This window comes from Lacerta agilis, chromosome 2 (genome assembly GCF_009819535.1).
Source record: "Lacerta agilis isolate rLacAgi1 chromosome 2, rLacAgi1.pri, whole genome shotgun sequence".
Classification (NCBI taxonomy): domain Eukaryota; kingdom Metazoa; phylum Chordata; class Lepidosauria; order Squamata; family Lacertidae; genus Lacerta; species Lacerta agilis.
Window position 1 is genome coordinate 37,205,890 of NC_046313.1, and position 15,862 is coordinate 37,221,751.

General features: G+C 44.1%; 1 protein-coding gene across 2 annotated transcripts; it reads right to left on the reverse strand.

Moving 5' to 3' along the window:
- Positions 1–331: 331 nt before the first annotated feature.
- On the reverse strand, positions 332–15,862 carry LOC117041134 (cytochrome P450 2C20-like). 2 transcript variants are annotated; one of them, XM_033139535.1, is made up of 9 exons: positions 15,566–15,862; positions 11,324–11,486; positions 9,857–10,006; positions 8,832–8,992; positions 7,163–7,339; positions 5,777–5,918; positions 4,104–4,291; positions 3,675–3,816; positions 332–903 (listed from the first exon to the last, which is right to left on the reverse strand). In XM_033139535.1, the coding sequence occupies exons 1-9, from the start codon at positions 15,731–15,733 to the stop codon at positions 716–718; spliced, it is 1,479 nt and encodes a 492-aa protein (XP_032995426.1). In that variant the 5' UTR covers positions 15,734–15,862; the 3' UTR covers positions 332–715. The 2 variants fall into 2 exon arrangements, with proteins under 2 accessions (XP_032995426.1, XP_032995427.1); XM_033139536.1 differs by lacking the exon at positions 9,857–10,006.

A 15,862-nucleotide genomic window follows, 5' to 3' on the forward strand; every position in this document is an offset into this window, starting at 1 on the left:
CTTTTCTGCATCCTGATATGTAACTACTTGTTCAGGATTTGTTTTTCATGCATAAATGAAGTTGTTGGCATTCATCTGTCTGAGGAGACAATGGAGGAGTGCAGCTTCATGGGTGAAGTCAAACCATTGGAGATTTACAGCACCAGCCGTGGCTGCAGAGATCAATAAGGAATAGATATGATTTGTTGCAGCTGCTGTATATGAAGGTGTCCAGTTGTGCTGCTGCAGATGCATAGCTAGATTTATTATATTCACAACATTATCCTTCATTAAGCAAAATCCATCTTGATCTATATGATTTTTAATTATGATTCTTTTTAGAGAAAAATGCTATTATTAGAAAATGTTTATTACAGAATTCAAGTAATTTAACAAATGTAATATCTCATTCTTCACTTGAAAGTTATTGGGCTAACATGCTCCCAAAGGTCTTGACACGGAGATTCCATCTGCTCCCTTTTCCATCTTGCCCTTTTTACTGTATATTTCATTACTTATTTCTGGATTGATTCTTCTAATGTAGAAGTGGCTCAGCTGTGGTTTTCCAAGTGTTGCACTACAACTCCCAGCAGCCCCAGCGGCATGATGTCAGCTATAGTTTGGAATATATAGATTTATAAGTTTGATTCTGATCTGCCAGTAATCATGTTATTCCTACTTCAAATAATCTGAGAAGCATTGGCACCATCCATTCTGCTTAGTTGCTGTCACTGGATCATATTGAACGTCTAATGAATTTCAATGGCAAGTCTCCTGTCTTCAGGCCACTGTCCTCATACAAAGTGAATATGTCCTTGTCTTTGGCATCTCCGATCAGCTGGAAGGTGAAGTTCTGGAGCAAAGCACTGAAGAACAGGAACAGCTCCATCCGAGCCAGGGCTTCCCCAGGGCATGCCCGTTTTCCTGGGAGAAAAGATGGTGACAGTGCTGATCAGTCATCAAAGACTTATATAGTGCCCAAGAAACCCAGCCAACTCATTTTGAAATAATGGAATAGTGGTCTCATGTAGTTTTCTCAATTCTTTTGCTGAATGATTGACTTCTATTCTGAGCATGTTATATAACACTACAGTAAGATAAAGGTAAAGGGACCCTTGACCATTAGGTCCAGTTTTGTCCGACACTGGGGTTGCGGCGCTCATCTTGCGTTACTGGCCGAGGGAGCCGGCGTACAGCTTCCGGGTCATGTGGGCAGCATGACAAAGCCACTACTGGCAAACCAGAGCAGCGCACGGAAACGCTGTTTACCTTCCCGCCGGAGCGGTACCTATTTATCTACTTGCACTTTGATGTCCTTTCAAACTGCTAGGTGGGCAGGAGCTGGGACCAAGCAATGGGAGCTCACCCCGTCGCAGGGATTCGAACTGCCGACCTTCTGATCAGCAAGCACTAGGCTCTGTGGCTTAACCCACAGCACCACCCGCATCCCTAACACTAAAGTACAGCTTGGCTTATTCTCCTGCCACAAAACACAATATTGTATTTCCTGTGCAAAGTTAGAATGTGCCCTTAAACCTATTTCAGGATCTTTTATGGCTGAGGTTATTGGTGTAGCACCTGTGCTCTTGAAGGTGCCTGTCCCAATAATTTGAAATAATGAATCCAGGTTAGTACTTTTCACCCCCAGGCAGCTTAAGACATGGCAAAACATTGGCCTCCATCTACCTGCCACTGTTATTGACCTATAGGGTGAAGATGAGCTCCTTTCAGCATGCCCAGCTGCTTGGAGTAAAATATAATGGTTCCTGCTATGTGGAATGCAGAGGGCTGGGGAGGGCAATGGAAAAACATGCAGGGAGTGGGAAGAGAGTGGGAATTCAAGAGTCTAGGAGCATGAGGAATGCTGAGGAGGATGTGGGGCTTCCCAATGAGCGGCAGCCATATTGCACTACTTGGCTTCACAATTCGGGGAGGCAGGGATAATCCACTCTCTGGCTGGGGGACTGCCAGGCTGGAGAGAAGAGAGCACTAAAAAAGACCATGTGGGCTCCCTCTGTGTGTATGTATAAATCTTTGCTGAAATCTACACATAAGCAGCTTCAGAGCAAAGAAATATAAAAGATTGTGTGAGTGTGAGTATTCTTTCCTCTCATCTCATCATGACAGCTCTCTTTCTTAACACAGAGCCCATGTGGTTCCTGTAGAGAGCCGTCTTTCTCATTGGGCTTACTGGCACATTGTGCCAGGGTGCTGACCTCTCAGGGGTGCCCCAGCAAGTGGGGGAGCTGCGCAGCTTTGTCAGTGGCCTCCTCTTTCCCTCCTGCATGCCTGCCAGCTGCGCCCCGTCAACCACATGGCTGGTGGGCATGCAGCTTGCCTCCCAAGACTCCGTGGGAGGAGAGCGATCCCCACAGAGGCTTGGGAATAGGTTGACAACTCTGGGAAATGGGGTGGGCAGGCGCCGGAGGGATCTTTGCACCATGGCACCGGATATGCTTAAGATGGCCCTGTTCCTGTAGGCAATGGACCAAAAGATGGGAACTGAACTGTCACTTCCTCAGGCTGATGCTTACGAATTTTCTGTTCAATATGTAGGAAAGGGAGGGCAAAGGCAGAGAGAAACGTCTTGTGAGTAGACAATCCCTCCGCAAACCTCTTACATATCTCCTGGCAGCACTATCACTCTTGGAGTCCTACTGCCCATCCATCCATCCATCCAAACAGCTCTACCTCTGTTTTAAATCAGAACCAGTGAAGGCGGTGAATGTCCCGTGTGAGTGCCTGGAGGTGGTTGGAGGATGGATGGCGGCTAACAGATTGAGGTTGAATCCTGACAATACAGAAGTACTGTTTTGGGGGGGACGGGGGCAGGTGGGTGTGGGGGACTCCCTGGTCCTGAATGGGATTACTGTGCCCCTGAAGGACCAGGTGCACAGCCTGGGAGTCATTTTGGACTCACAGCTGTTCATAGAGGTGCAGGTTAATTCTGTGTCCAGGGCGGCTGTCTACCAGCTCCATCTGGTACGCAGGCTGAGACCCTACCTGCCCGCAGACTGTCTCGCCAGAGTGGAGCATGCTCTAGTTATCTCCCACTTGGACTACTGCAATGCGCTCTACGTGGGGCTACCTTTGAAGGTGATCCGGAAACTGCAATTAATCCAGAATGCGGCTGCTAGATTGGTGGCTGGGAGTGGCCGCCAGGACCACATAACACTGGTCCTGAGAGATCTACATTGGGTCCCAATACATTTCCAAGCACAATTCAAAGTGTTGATGCTGACCTTTAAAGCCCTAAACGGCCTCGGTCCTGTATACCTGAAGGAGCGTCTCCACCCCCATCGTTCAGCCTGGACACTGAGATCCAGCTCCGAGGGCCTTCTGGCGGTTCCCTCACTGCAAGAAGCAAAGCTACAGGGAACCAAGCATAGGGCCTTCTTGGTAGTGGTGCCTGCCGTGTGAAACGCCCTCCCATCAGAGATCAAAGAGATAAACAACTACCTGACATTTAGAAAATACCTGAAGGCAGCCCTGTTTAGCGAAGTTTGTAATCTGTGACATTTTAATGTATTGAATCTTTGTTGGAAGCCACCCAGAGTGGCTGGGGAAACCCAGCCAGATGGGCGGGGTACAAATAATAAATTATTATATTATATTGGAGTCCTACTGCCTGTCCAACCACATGCCAGCTGCTGGACCCAACCCCACAGTGTGAGAATCTGGGTCTATAAAGTCACCTGCAGAAAAAGGCATGAAGGCAACCCTGTTTCGGAACTGGCCCTTCTCATCCAAGAAATGACCCGGGTCAAACTCTTCTGGATTCTCCCAGTGGAGAGGATCAAAGTGCACAGTTGCAATCTCTGGACAGACAGTCGTGCCCTTCAGGAGGAAGATACATATTTCATTATTTGTTCAAGCTTCATAAACATAAGAACGAGCCCTCTTTTGGTAGAGACTGGGATCCCCAAAGTTACTTATCATATATAGAAACAAGTCATTGCACAGCATTCTGAAAAATCACCATGAATGTGGGGGGTGAGGTGGTAATCAGCATATTTTGTCACTGTACTGGCTGTGACTGTGGCAAACCAAAGTCACTGATGGGATGACAAATCCCTCCCTTCCCCTCTCCACAATATCCTGATCATTTCACATGTGACACACACCTGGGGGATAAGATAGCCCTGGAATTTTATAGGACGTGTTGTTTGACGCGGGATACTCTCAAGGCTCCCTTTTTGATATCGATGAACCTCATGCAGAACAGCATTGGTGTAGGGCATCCTCACCCTATCTTCCATGCCAGCAATACGGTTGGCACCTACCACATCATCAATCTCCTGTTGAACTTTTTCTGTAAGAAAACAAATTCAGAGCTCTACTTCCAGAATTCTGAAGCTACTTCTCCTCTGACATAGTGATAGCCTTAAACATTCTCCAACTGGAAGGAAAAGTTACAATATCTTACATGAATTTGAATCCTGACAGGAGCCCATTTTTAAAGATGGCATGCAAAGATGAAAGGAATTCGGCTTTTCTTCACCCTAAGGCATTTGCTTTTCTAAAGGGGATCACCTTATATTACTAAAGGATGTGGGCTTTTTATCTTAGGCAAAAAGTTATCTGGAAGCTATTCTTAGAGATGTTCATGAAATTATGTAAAGCATATTGAATAGATGGTGTGGAAACTTTATGCAATCTCTTCAAACAATACCTTTTATTCATTCATTAATCTTCTCTTCTACCCCAGCAAAAAAGGGGAAAAAAAGGAGTCCCATGGTAGCAAATCAGGGTCACCAAAGGCAAGGGCATGGCATTAGGTTCAGGACAGAAAAGATAAAGTCCTTCTTTGCATGATGTATAATTAACAGTCATAATTTGCTGCCACAATCCATGGAGCCATTAGAATCGGAATGAAAACCTCTGTTGGGGAGTCTAACGTCTGAACACCAAGGACATGGAAGGGTTGTTGCCTTGAGGGATGGAGGAGGAAACCATTTAAAAGTGATTCATACACTGAGCTGGGCTGGTATTGGATCACCTCCAGTATCCATTGGCTACTCATGTCCAAGGGGCTGGTGCAAATGTAACCCACTGCTTTAAAACATTTTTGCAAGAGCTGAGGCAGGGAGCAGCCACCATTATGAGCAAATAGCTCTTTACCTCAGAACAGTTTGGATTGTGCCTGCTCTCCTTTCTGTAAGGCTGTGAACCCTTGAGAATAGCTCAGTAGCGAGGTTTCCTTAAAGTTCTAGGAGGAATTCTTCATTACATTGTAAGGTCCTTCTTTGTTGAAGTATGTGTTTTATAAAGGGATTTCAGCTTTAGTTCCTGATTTCCAAATTCGTTGGAGAGAAGTGCTGTGGAGCTGAGGTGAACAAGAAGATGCCCTCTTCCCTCCAAGCAAGACAAACGTTGATCTCCAGCAGGACACAACAGGAAGGACAGAACTCTGGGAGGAGAGGACTATCTTGTTGCTTTAATTTTATGTAAATTATATCATTGACGTAGCATCCTTATTTATGTGCTGCCTACTTTAGGAAGCTTGGAGTGCATATGCTTAAAATAAAATAAAACATAACAGTGGAGGGAGTAGCAGCGTCTTCCTCTTCTAAACAAATGTGGGTGATGCTGGATCCTGGTGGAAACCTTTACCATGGACCTAGGAGAAGACATTTTGTACTGCAAGGATTTCTGTGAGCAAGTTGTACTGACTCTGTGCAGTTTTAATGTTTGTTTGTTTGTTTGTTTGTTTGTTTGTTTGTTTTCTTTCTCTTTACTATTACTCTTTCCACCTTGGAAAGGGAGAACCTTTCAGTCCTTTGGGCAATTTATGTACCTTGAATGTGTGGCAATCTAGCCATCACCAGGAGGGCACAGGCCAAAACTTCACTTGTGGACAATGACCCAGCAATAAAGAGTTCCTGCACAGAAATGATAAGCTCCTCTATGGTGTAGATGGCCTCAGGATCGGTTTGTTCCTGTAAAAATGAAAAGGTGAAAGAGAATTTAAAACACCTATTTGAAAGAGTGGTGGAGGAAGTGAGACATCCCAGTCTTTTCTATGCAGTAACTGGATGGAACACAATACTTGGGCATTTTTTTATTGCAGTGTAACTACAGTGGGTTGTTTTTTTAATTGAATATAGTTTTACTCAATGACATTTCTCTAGAAAATGAGGTGCTGGAACTAGTCACAATGACCTCCCTTGGTCTCTTAGAATGTTAATGGCATCCACCTGAGAGGTGCCAGAACTAAGATCCAGTAAGTTCCAGCTGAATCAAAGTCCTGGTTTTATTCATTTAAAGTTTGATATTTTTTAATGCTTCTATATGTGTTGGTAGGTTCCCAGAGTGGCTGCGGATACCGAGTCAGGTGGTCTGGGGCATAAATTATTATTATTATTATTATTATTATTATTATTACTACTACTACTACTACTACTACTACTACTACAATTATTATTTTCTCATATACAAGTTGATACTGTTTTTAGTGGTTTTTAAGCCCACAAATTATACCTCCACAATCTCTATTCCTAGATCAGATTCCCATTGCATCCTCTGATTGTTAACTCATTAATTATTTGATGGAGTATAGCGTTCTGGGGTTTTGGGGGGTATATTCATTTGTATGCAAGATCAATTTTTCTAATGATTTTGAAGGTCTTGTGGCATTTAATGGTCAATCCTATCCACTCAATCTATTTTCTGATCCAGGATTGTTGATGAAAGAGGCCATCGGGGAAACTAAAGCATTTGGCAGGGTGACCAGATTGACAATTAATAAAAGTAAATCATAACTGTTGTGTCTGAATGTACCAGCTGAATTACAAGATGAATTAGACGATAGGCTTTAAGAATATCCAACTCTGGATGATCTGAAACATCTCCGTCTTTTCCATGCAGTAATCCAGAAGGAACACAAAACCTGCATGGTTTATTGTAGCATATCTACAGAGTTGAAAATAGAAACATAGCTGAAAAGCAAAAGATATTATTTTTTCAGCTGCTCTCCCGCTGCTTGGTTTGATGTCTAAATAAACTTGAGGGAAGATGCCTCCACCTGAGATTAGCCTGGAGGTCATCACAATGGCCAACCACCACAGCCAGAATGCAGGATCAGAATGATTGAGAGCAGCAGACGTATGAGACAGTTCCAAATCTAGCCACAAACAAGAGACATCTCAGAAGTGTAGAGAAGGGAAATTATATAACCTCCTACCTTCTCTGATTTCATAAGGAAGCAGTCAATATAGTCACGGGGGTCCTGATAATCCAGGGTCTCCCTGTGGGATTCCACCTTCTCATTGATGAAAGCATACATTTTTTCAAAATCTCCAAAAATCTTTTTGTGCTGTCCAGGCAGGTAAGGCATTATTTTCGGGAACACATTATAAATCTGGAACAGAGACAATACATAACAATTGTATATTGAATTGATCATTTTAGAACTGCCTGCAGAGTTTGTAGGTTGACGCCTTCGACAGAAGTGACAGGATTTTAATTTAATAAATAAACAAACAATTGTAAATAAATCCTCTCTTCTTCTTCTTCTTCTTCTTCTTCTTCTTCTTCTTCTTCTTCTTCTTCTTCTCCTTCTCCTTCTCCTTCTCCTCAGTCTACTTTATTTACAGTCTACTATATTTACATATTCATTATCACTAGATCATGCCTATATCCACTGAGGCAGAACTCCTAACCATGCCTGCCCAGAAATGAGGCTTACTGAATTAAACTGGGCTTTGGTAAAGTTAAAGGACTCCTGACAGTTAAGTCCAGTAGTGAATGACTCTGGGGTTGTGTTGCTCATCTCGCTCTATAGGCCTAGGGAGCCGACATTTTTCCGCAAATAGTTTTTCCGGGTCATGTGGCTAGCATGACTAAGCCACTTCTGGTGAAACCAGAGCAGTGCATGGAAACACCGTCTACCTTCCCGCTGGAGCGGTACCTATTTATCTACTTGCACTTTGACATGCTTTCAAACTGCTAGGTTGGCAGGAGCTGGGACCGAGCAACAGGAGCTCACCCCGTCCTTCTGATCGGCAAGCCCTAGGCTCAGTAGTTTAGACCACAGTGCCACCCGTGTCCCAAAACTGGGTTTACTCTGAGTTAAATGGAGTTAGGATTGCAGCCCTAATCAACTTCCTACTGTGAATTTAAAAATAATGCATTAAATAAAAGCAAATGCATTGTTCCTTTTTTTGTCCTAAACAATGGCTTTTCCTGGGGGAAAGTGGTGGGGCAATCTGAGGTGTGGATAAGCTCATAGACGTGAGTGCGGTTTTTAGTGATGTCAATTGAAAGGCAATCTGTGATAAGAATCAGTGCCATTTTTCTAGAAAAAGAGGCACCAGAACTAACCATGAATACCTCCCTTGTTCTCTTAGAATGACAATGAGAGGTGCCAGAATTGAGTTTCACTGATTTCCGGCTGAAGAAAAGCCCAGATGAGAATATTTTCCTTATGCTTCCTGGGAAAGGAGAGTGTCCGTGTTTCAAACTCATTTCCCCTACCCCAAGCAGATATTCAGCCCAGCTCTGACTGCCTTAACATCCTTTAGATATGCAACCGTTTGATAATGAATAACTGGGAAAATTCACCGCTAGCCAGGGGAAGTGTTCCACCAACAGGCCTGCAGAAGAATTCCTCAAGGTCTGTATATTGAGGCCTTCCCTTTCCATGATAAATTTAATGTTGCTCTACAGTTAAAGCCAATATGTATGTGATTTGTGTCATGCGGAATTTAATGGAGACAAGACGGTCAGAGAAAGTGGAAAAAGTAAAGGGAAATGTCCCCCAGGGTGCACCACGCTTATACCAGGCCCACATCCACTAAGATGAACCAAGGTTCTGGATCCATGGGATATCCTCGTAAGAAGGAACAACATACCTGTCCCATATAACTCACAAGGTAGCTCACGAAATCCTCTATGATACGCAACATCTCCTGGAGGACCTGATCTTTGTACTCAAACCGACTACCAAAGACAACAGAACAGATCACATTGGAAATAGCAATCCTCGTGTATTTTCTTAGATCAAAGGCCTGTCCTGCAGGAACAAAAGGACATGGTCAGTTGAGTTTGTAAAGGTGGATTATTGCTCCCTCTACCTGCACTGCAGAAGAACGTAAACAAGAATTCCTTGCACAAATTGAGCCTGACACATGGTGCATTTAGTATTTCCCTAACATTTAAAGGTAATTAAATTCCTTTCTCATGGAAATGATAGTATCAGCGGCTCTTGTAGGACAGTATTCACTTTATTTAGCAAGACTTAATTAATTAATTAATTAATTAATTAAGTGCAGCTTAACAGTTGAGGAAAGTTGAGAGTCCCATGGACTGTAAAAAAGATCAAACTTATCCATCCTTAAAGAAATCAGCCCTGAGTACTCACTGGAAGGACAGATCCTGAAGTTGAGGCTCCAGTACTTTGGCCACCTCATGAGAAGAGAAGACTCCCTAGAAAAGACCCCGATGTTGGGAAAGATGGAGGGCACAAGGAGAAGGGGACGACAGAGGATGAGATGGTTGGACGGTGTTCTTGAAGCGACTGGCATGAGTTTGGCCAAACTGCGGGAGGCAGTGAAATATAATAGGCATGCCTGGCATGCTCTGGTCCATGGGGTCACCAAGAGTCAGACACGACTGAACAACAACAACTGTTGAGGATAACGTTATGGACTCCTACAAGGAGAAAGATGGGCTACCCCATATGTGTGGTCAAGAAATCCCTGCACAAACAGAGCTTGGCACATTTCAGAAGGACCTTACAACTCAGCCAAGTTCTTTAATAGGAAGAATTTCATTATGAACATCTGTGCCATAACTAACGTAAATCCCACTCTCTGGTACTCTTCCTGCCCTGAAGGACTTCAAAAGAGTGTTTGGAATAAGGATAATATGAGGAGACCTTTTGTGGTTGCCATTGCCTCGACCAGACAGAGAGCTTCCTCCTGTACCCTCTTGGACATCGTTTTCTTCCCCATTCCAAAATCCCGCAGGGTGGTGAGTATGAACCGGCGCAGCTCTCTCCATCTTTTCAAAGATCTGCTGGACAGTCCTGAAAGCAAACAGATGATGATCATTTCCTTACAAGGAGGTTTTCTCAGCAGGAAGTTTCTACATTGTGGCACTTTGTCCATTCAGACTATATTCCCATTTGTAGTTGCAGTAGGGTTTCTTCCAGACAAGCTGTTTATTGAACTTTCATCCTGACTTGTTTGCACAACACTTGTACAAAGGTTATATGACAGTGACTGTTGGTTGAGTATTCATTTTGATTTGTTCACACCAAGGTTTATGATTTCCCATAAACTGATCCCACTTTTTAGTGCATTTTCTTATGACTTTCCTTGCCATTACAACACCAATCTGAAAATTAAATCAAGCCAGGTGGTTTGTATGTTACTTTTGTACCACATAATAACAGTGCTGAACTAAAGCGTAAATACGTTTGGTCTTTTTTCACATTGTAAAATGGTGCTGGAAGAGAGAGGATAGGCAAACGCTTCTGTGGGTCATGTCATATCACGGCTTTCATTAAATATCTGTTATGGGCAAAATGTTGGATGTGGTTAAAGAATAAAAAGTAGAATTTCCTGGATGCCCAGCTCCAGGTTTGGGGCAAGTACCCTTTGGTAAGAGAGCCCCAGCAGAGATTTAACATCACAAAACATGCAGCAAAGTAAAGTGTGGGAATATAGGCTTTTGGACCTTTAAGAGAGCCATTGTGGTGTAGTGGTTAAGAGCGGTAGACTCTAATCTGGGGAACCGGGTTCGTGTCTCCGCTCCTCCACATGCAGCTGCTGGGTGACCTTGGGCTAGTCACACTTCTTTGTAGTCTCTCAGGCCCACTCACCTTACAGAGTGTTTGTTGTGGGGGGAGGAAGTGAAAGGAGAATGTGAGCCGCATTGAGACTCCTTCGGGTAGTGATAAAGCGGGATATCAACTCCAAACTCTTCTTAAAACATGCCCTTCTAACTTCTTTCCAAAGTTTCCTACTCCCCTTTAGTAAAGAAAGAGACCACACATTTGGCAAGTTAAAAACAGTTTACTTAAAAACTCTTCAAAGGGCAGATTTGTGTGCTTTTCCATACACCCTGACTTTGTGATCTTAACCCCTTCATTCATTAATTAGAATTAAGCTTGTTGGTTATTTGAGACTGGCTATATCCCACACAGTAAAGGAAGAAATCATTTCAGGGCTGTTGTTTTGGGTGGCAAACTCCTGTTTGTGATAACATCTAGCTCCACCTGAAGTTGGAAAAGGGAGGACTTGATGCCTGCATATTCCTACTCAGAGACACCTGAAAATGAAGGCTACTTCTCCCATTAAAATGGAAGCAATAAATAAATAAGCACAGGACCCCTACCTACCTTTATAACGGTTCACTGCATCACTGAAGGGCAAGACAGGACGCCCACTAAATTCTTCAGCATGATCCAACAGAGCATCTTTCACCACTTCATATCCACAGAGTACCACCATGGGCTTGGGACCCATCCAGACAGTAAAGATAGGACCCCATTTTTCAAAGAGCTGAAGGTAGGATTTAAAAAAATGCATGGATATATAAGTGGCGGCTGGCCCATTCTGGCAACCAGGGTTAGCCCTATCTGAAGAAGTGTGCATGCACACAAAAGCTCATACCAAGAACAAACTTAGTTGGTCTCTAAGGTGCTATTGGAAGGATTTTTTTATTTTTTATTTTGCTTTGACTATGGCAGACCAACATGACTATCTGTTAGAACTGACATACAAATGGCTTGGGACACGAGCATCTAAAGCAGTGCCTCACTCAACACCAGCCATCTCATGCCTACAAACAGCAGAGAAGCCCCTGTTGGGGATAGTGCAGACCCACAATAGTGCAGACCCACGACAGGACATTCTTGGTGGCATTTCCCCATCTGTGGAATGCCCTCCCTCGTGAGGGGCACCTGTCTCCCTCATTATCAACAGTGAAATGCAGTGAAAATGATTAAACTATCCCACTGTAGTCAAACACAAGTAATTCAAAGAAAAAAAAAATTAAGAGATGGGTCAAGGGAAAGACACCTACACCAGACACTTCTTAACTCTCACAAATAGAAGCTTCTGCTCAGAGCAGAAAGGTAGGTGGGTGGTTGGGTGGATGACTATCCAGATATGGGTTCCAATGAAATATCTCCATGTTTAAAGTTTAATATAGGAGGCTAACAAACAGCCTGTCAATCATTATGGGTGCAATAAAACTTTTCAAGGCCATCAATAGCAAGGCTATTGACACCGGTCATGTGCCTCATTCAAGGCAGGGGACTAAGACAGTGTGGGCTGTGCTAGTGCAGAAACGTTTAAAATGAACTGACAATGTAGGAATAACCTGAATTTCCACTCAGGGTGAATGAGAGAATGAGCAGCCAGTTGATATGCATTATTTAGAGCTAGGCTGAAACTTTGGGGCCAGCTTTTCTGTCAGGGCAGGGGTAGAAATAAAAATGATCCCAAATATTGGGAGCAGGAGAACTTAGTTGAAAATTCTGTGTGTGAGCATTCATCATGTTCACCATATTTAACCTTTCTGAGGTGTCTGAGGGCTTTTTCACACCTGAACCTCTTTAGAAATTGCCTTCCTTCAGGAAATGGAAGTCTTCCACAAATGAGAAGAATGAATAGAAACAACCCCCCACCCACCCAACCCCCAAAAAACCAAGGCAGACAACAAGTGATGCAAAATTAGAATTTGAGTAGCATACCTCTAAAAACATTTATGTCAGGATCTTCCCAAGTGTTGCTCATGATTAACGACACAGCCTTCAGTAGCTAAGACTATTTATTGTGCATTACTATTTACAGTGTAGAGCTAGTTCAAAACATGACCACTCAGTCACTTGCAGAATCCGGAAGTGCCCCTCTCCTGTTTGCCGCCCAACACCAAAGTCTTGGCACCCTAAAACAACGTCTGCGGTGCCCCCTGAACTCCTGATGCAGGGCTGGCACCAGAAGTTGCCGTTCTTCCTCAGATCCTCTCTGGCTGTCAGTGCCGGGTCTTTGCCCAGAGTCTCCAAGCCTTCGCAGCTCCCCCTCCCTTGGAGAGAGCTCAGGCATGAGGCTAGAAGAGGAGGAATCTGTCCTGTCTGGGGTTCCCTGTAGCGTAGAGAGCCCTCCTCTCACGAAGAGCTGCTCTCCCAGTCCTCCTCTTGAGCAGGACCTCCAACCAGCCCCTCCTCTCGAGTAGTCCTCCTGTCCCTCTCTTCCTCGAGAGGAGGACCTCTCTCCCCTTGCTCCTCCCAAGGAATACCCTTGCCCCTGCTCTCCTCCTGAGTAGGGCCTCTCCTCGCAAGGAGCCGGGCAATCCCTGACAATTAAGAACAAGACCTATTTAAATATCTAAAAGTGGGAAATTAGCTAGGGAAGTTCATGTATTTATTTATTTATTACATTTATATACCAGCCCTATCTTCCAAGGAGCTCAAAGTGATGTGCATGGTTCTTCTCCCCATTTCAATCTCAGAACAACCCTGTGTGGTGGGTTAGGCCCATGGTCACCCAGTGAGCTTCACGGCTGAATGGGAATTCAAATCCTGGTGTCCTAGGTAGGTCCAACACTCTAACCATTATACCACACACCCCAGGTTTTTTTTAAGTGTGCTCAGGAAGGAGTAATGAACTGCAGAGAATCTGAATGAATTCTTTGCAGATATATTCATTGCAAAAGTGTGGGGCAGATACCTGTGCCTGAGCTTACTTTTTTCTAGGAGCAGGGCTGGCCCCATAATGAGGCAGAGAGAGGCACAGGCAGCAAAAATTATGGAGCAGGGAGTGGAGAGAGATTTGTACATGCACTAACATAAGTCACTGCCTTCAATCTGAATGTTGAGATCAGAGTCAATGGTCTGCTGGACATGGAACAGGACTGGGAGTAGGCAACTTTTTGCCCTTTGCTTCAGGCAGCAAAACTGCTTGCGAAGGAAGCCTAAAGAATGGAAGCAAATAGGGGTGGCATTGAAACTGGCAGGTTATTGTAGAGCTGGGAAAGGTGCCAACAAGAACAACTAAAATTATGAAGGGGCTGGCCTCTATGAAGAAAAATTAAAACATCTGGAGCTTTTTTTGTTTAGGGAACAATGTGCTAAGAAGAGACATAACAGAGGTGTATGCAATTTATCATGGGGTGGGGAAAGTCGATAAAGAACGCTAGTTTGCTTTCCTGGTCTGTCATCCAGTGAAGCAGAATGGTGGTGGGACAATCAGGATAAGCACAAGGAGCTCCTTCTCAGAGGCAGCACTACCACAAGATGTCTGGATGGTCATCAACTTGGACAGATTTTTAAGTGGATTACACAAATAAGGCTATCAATCGCTACTAGGCAAAATAGCCAATATATTACCTGCAGGTGCCACATAGTATGCCTTTGAACACTAATTGCTAACAAAACAGCAACATAACCCTCCGACAGCATACAAATCAATATGGCTAATTTGACCCAACAATCCCTCATGCTCTCTCACACACAAACAAAATCACTGTAATCAACCAAATGCAACCAAACAGTCTCTTTCACTGCCAACAAAATAAATAAATAAATGAATAGATGCAAGAACCATCCACATGCTGGGACTCTTAGCTCTCTCCCAATCTCTTGCTGATCAGCTGCTGAGCGGGGTCCTTTCAACACTCCCTTTTCTCTTTGTAAAATAAAAAGCACAATCTGCTTTTGGCCCCTGGGCAATTCAGCTCCAGGGACCACCATTCGCTCCATAAGACGCACAGGTATTTCCCCTTACTTTTTAAGAGGAAAAAAGCGCGTCTTATGGAGCAAAAAATACGGTAAACGAATAGATGCAAGAACCATCCACATGACACTAACACAAAAGCCCACACGTACACTATGAAAAAGGTGGAAATATCACTACCCCCTTCTTTGTCCCTCCTCTCCCAACCTCACAATGCCTATGATAGCAATGTCTCAACCAAGCGTTACTGACCTGTAGACAGGGCTCTACTAACTGAAAACAGAGAGGTTATGCAGGGGCAAAACTGGGCTTTCTTTCACACTAGCCAAAGACGTAGTTTGGCATCCTCCCACACATATATGAACACACACAGAGAGAGACTGGGAACCTCAATGGTGCCCTCCTGGAGGCTTCACTTGGGGGGGGGGACCCAGCTAGCCCACCCCACCCATAGCTACAGTACTGCTGTATATGTCCCTTTGTTATCCATGAACATCAACAGAAGCAATAATAATAAAAACTAATTGCTAAGGCAGTGGGTGGGTGCAGAGCAGAATTCCAGGAGACTGCTGCTTGAAGAAAGGATAGGTCTTTCATCTAGTCCTTCAGGGTCCTTTGTATGTTCTTAAAGATGGTGCTCTCTGCAGCCTCTCAGCCTGGCAGCACTTCCAGGAACAGACAAAGAGAAGGGGAAACGTTCCTTTCATTGCTTCCCTTCTGTTCAGTTATGATGCAGGAATATTTGGGCTCCTCAGAGCAGCAGATAGAATCAGGCATAGCCAAACTAAAGAAGGGAGAAATTAACTTTGTGCCTTCCTGTCTCTATCTGTCCATTTATTCTAACCAAATCTGCTTTATGGCACAAATGAAAAGTGAAAGTGTTCTCCAAGAGGTGGACTTACCTTTGCATAGTTTTTGCTCAGAGGCAGGACGTCTTTCTGCAGAAGATTGCCCAGAAGAAACCAAGGCGTGGGCCCTGGAGGTAGTTGGGCTTTCTTCTTGTACATTTTTAAGGAGACCAATAGCAAGGCGAAGAGGAGGCAGAGAAGCAGCAGAGCTTCTGCCCCCATTTTTCTCTGAGTTCTTTGGCCAGAAATCCAAGAAAATACTTAAGAAAGAAAAGGTGGAAGAAAGCTGCCTGCTGGAGACCCAACCCAACTCGGACTCTGGATTATCTCTGTTGCCCTTCTGGTGTTCAT

Excerpts from the sequence above, each read along its gene's own strand:
- LOC117041134 (XM_033139535.1), bottom strand. The coding sequence starts at position 15,733 with ATGGGGGCAGAAGCTCTGCTGCTTCTCTGCCTCCTCTTCGCCTTGCTA. Across the intron at positions 8,993-9,856 it reads GGCAATGGCAACCACAAAAG|GACAGGCCTTTGATCTAAGA; the intron begins GTCTCCTCATAT and ends TTGTTCCTGCAG. Across the intron at positions 5,919-7,162 it reads TCCTTATGAAATCAGAGAAG|GAACAAACCGATCCTGAGGC; the intron begins GTAGGAGGTTAT and ends TCATTTTTACAG.